Below are 974 nucleotides of genomic sequence, written 5' to 3' on the forward strand. Positions count from 1 at the left end.
GCTGAAGTTTGATACATGAAGAGTTAAACAGCCGAAGGTTTGATACATGAAGAGTTAAACAGCCGAATGTTTGATTCATGAAGAGTTAAACAGCCGAAGGTTTGATACATGAAGAGTTAAACAGCTGAAGATTTGATTCATGAAGAGTTAAACAGCTGAAGTTTTGATACATGAAGAGTTAAACAGCCCAGTATCTGCTGGGTAGTTGTAATTTTCACAGATTATTGTTGTAATCTGAGATTCTGTATTTAAATTAGGAAGGCTGGGGATGAGCTGTGGGATTTTATGCCCTGTTCTCTGCCTGCAGGTGTTTGCGGTGCGTTCAGGTGGAGCCACAGGTGTGGTGGTGAAAGGACCGGACGATAAGAACAGTGTTGCCTTCAGGTACATCTTCTCACTGAGGAAATAAAGCTGCTCCTCACATGTTAGCTTGTTCTTCAGGTTAAAGTCTGACAGACAGCTGTCTGTCTGCAGGAGCAGTGATGAGTGTATTACAGAATAAAATCCTCAGATTATCTCTGCAGGAAGTGAATCATGAGGTCAAAGGTCAACGACCTGAGAAGCTCTGCAGGTGGATGAGCTGATGAAACAGATGATTGAATGTTTTCCTTCACAGGATGGACGATAAAGGAGAGGTGAAGTGCATCAAGTTCTCCATCGGGAACAAGATCCTGGCCGTGCAGAGGACCTCCAAATCTGTGGTGCGTTCAGGGACCAGTGTGTGTGTGGGACAGATCCATTAAACCCAGTGTTTTACTGAAGTTCTGATTCTGTGTCTGCAGGACTTCATCAACTTCATCCCCGACTATCCACACACCGAGTTCAGCCAGGAGTGTAAGGTCTGTCCTCAGCTCAGGTTAAACATCTGGATTAACCTGATTAAACGTCTGGATTAACCTGATTAAACGTCTGGATTAACCTGATTAAACGTCTGGATTAACCTGATTAAACGTCTGGATTAACCTGATTAAACG

The 974-nt window shown here is 43.5% G+C and overlaps 1 protein-coding gene across 1 annotated transcript; it reads left to right on the top strand.

The window, feature by feature from the left end:
• Positions 1 to 307: 307 nt before the first annotated feature.
• Positions 308 to 839, top strand: LOC106511742 (uncharacterized protein C18orf8; the record flags this gene model as incomplete). The annotated part of the gene is given in 3 exon segments (XM_014000486.1): positions 308 to 384; positions 617 to 701; positions 783 to 839. Coding segments are annotated over 3 exon segments (219 nt in total), but the record flags the coding sequence as incomplete, so codon positions are not given.
• Positions 840 to 974: the final 135 nt, after the last annotated feature.

This window comes from Austrofundulus limnaeus, unplaced genomic scaffold, assembly GCF_001266775.1.
Source record: "Austrofundulus limnaeus strain Quisiro unplaced genomic scaffold, Austrofundulus_limnaeus-1.0 Scaffold3151, whole genome shotgun sequence".
Taxonomy (NCBI): Eukaryota; Metazoa; Chordata; class Actinopteri; order Cyprinodontiformes; family Rivulidae; genus Austrofundulus; species Austrofundulus limnaeus.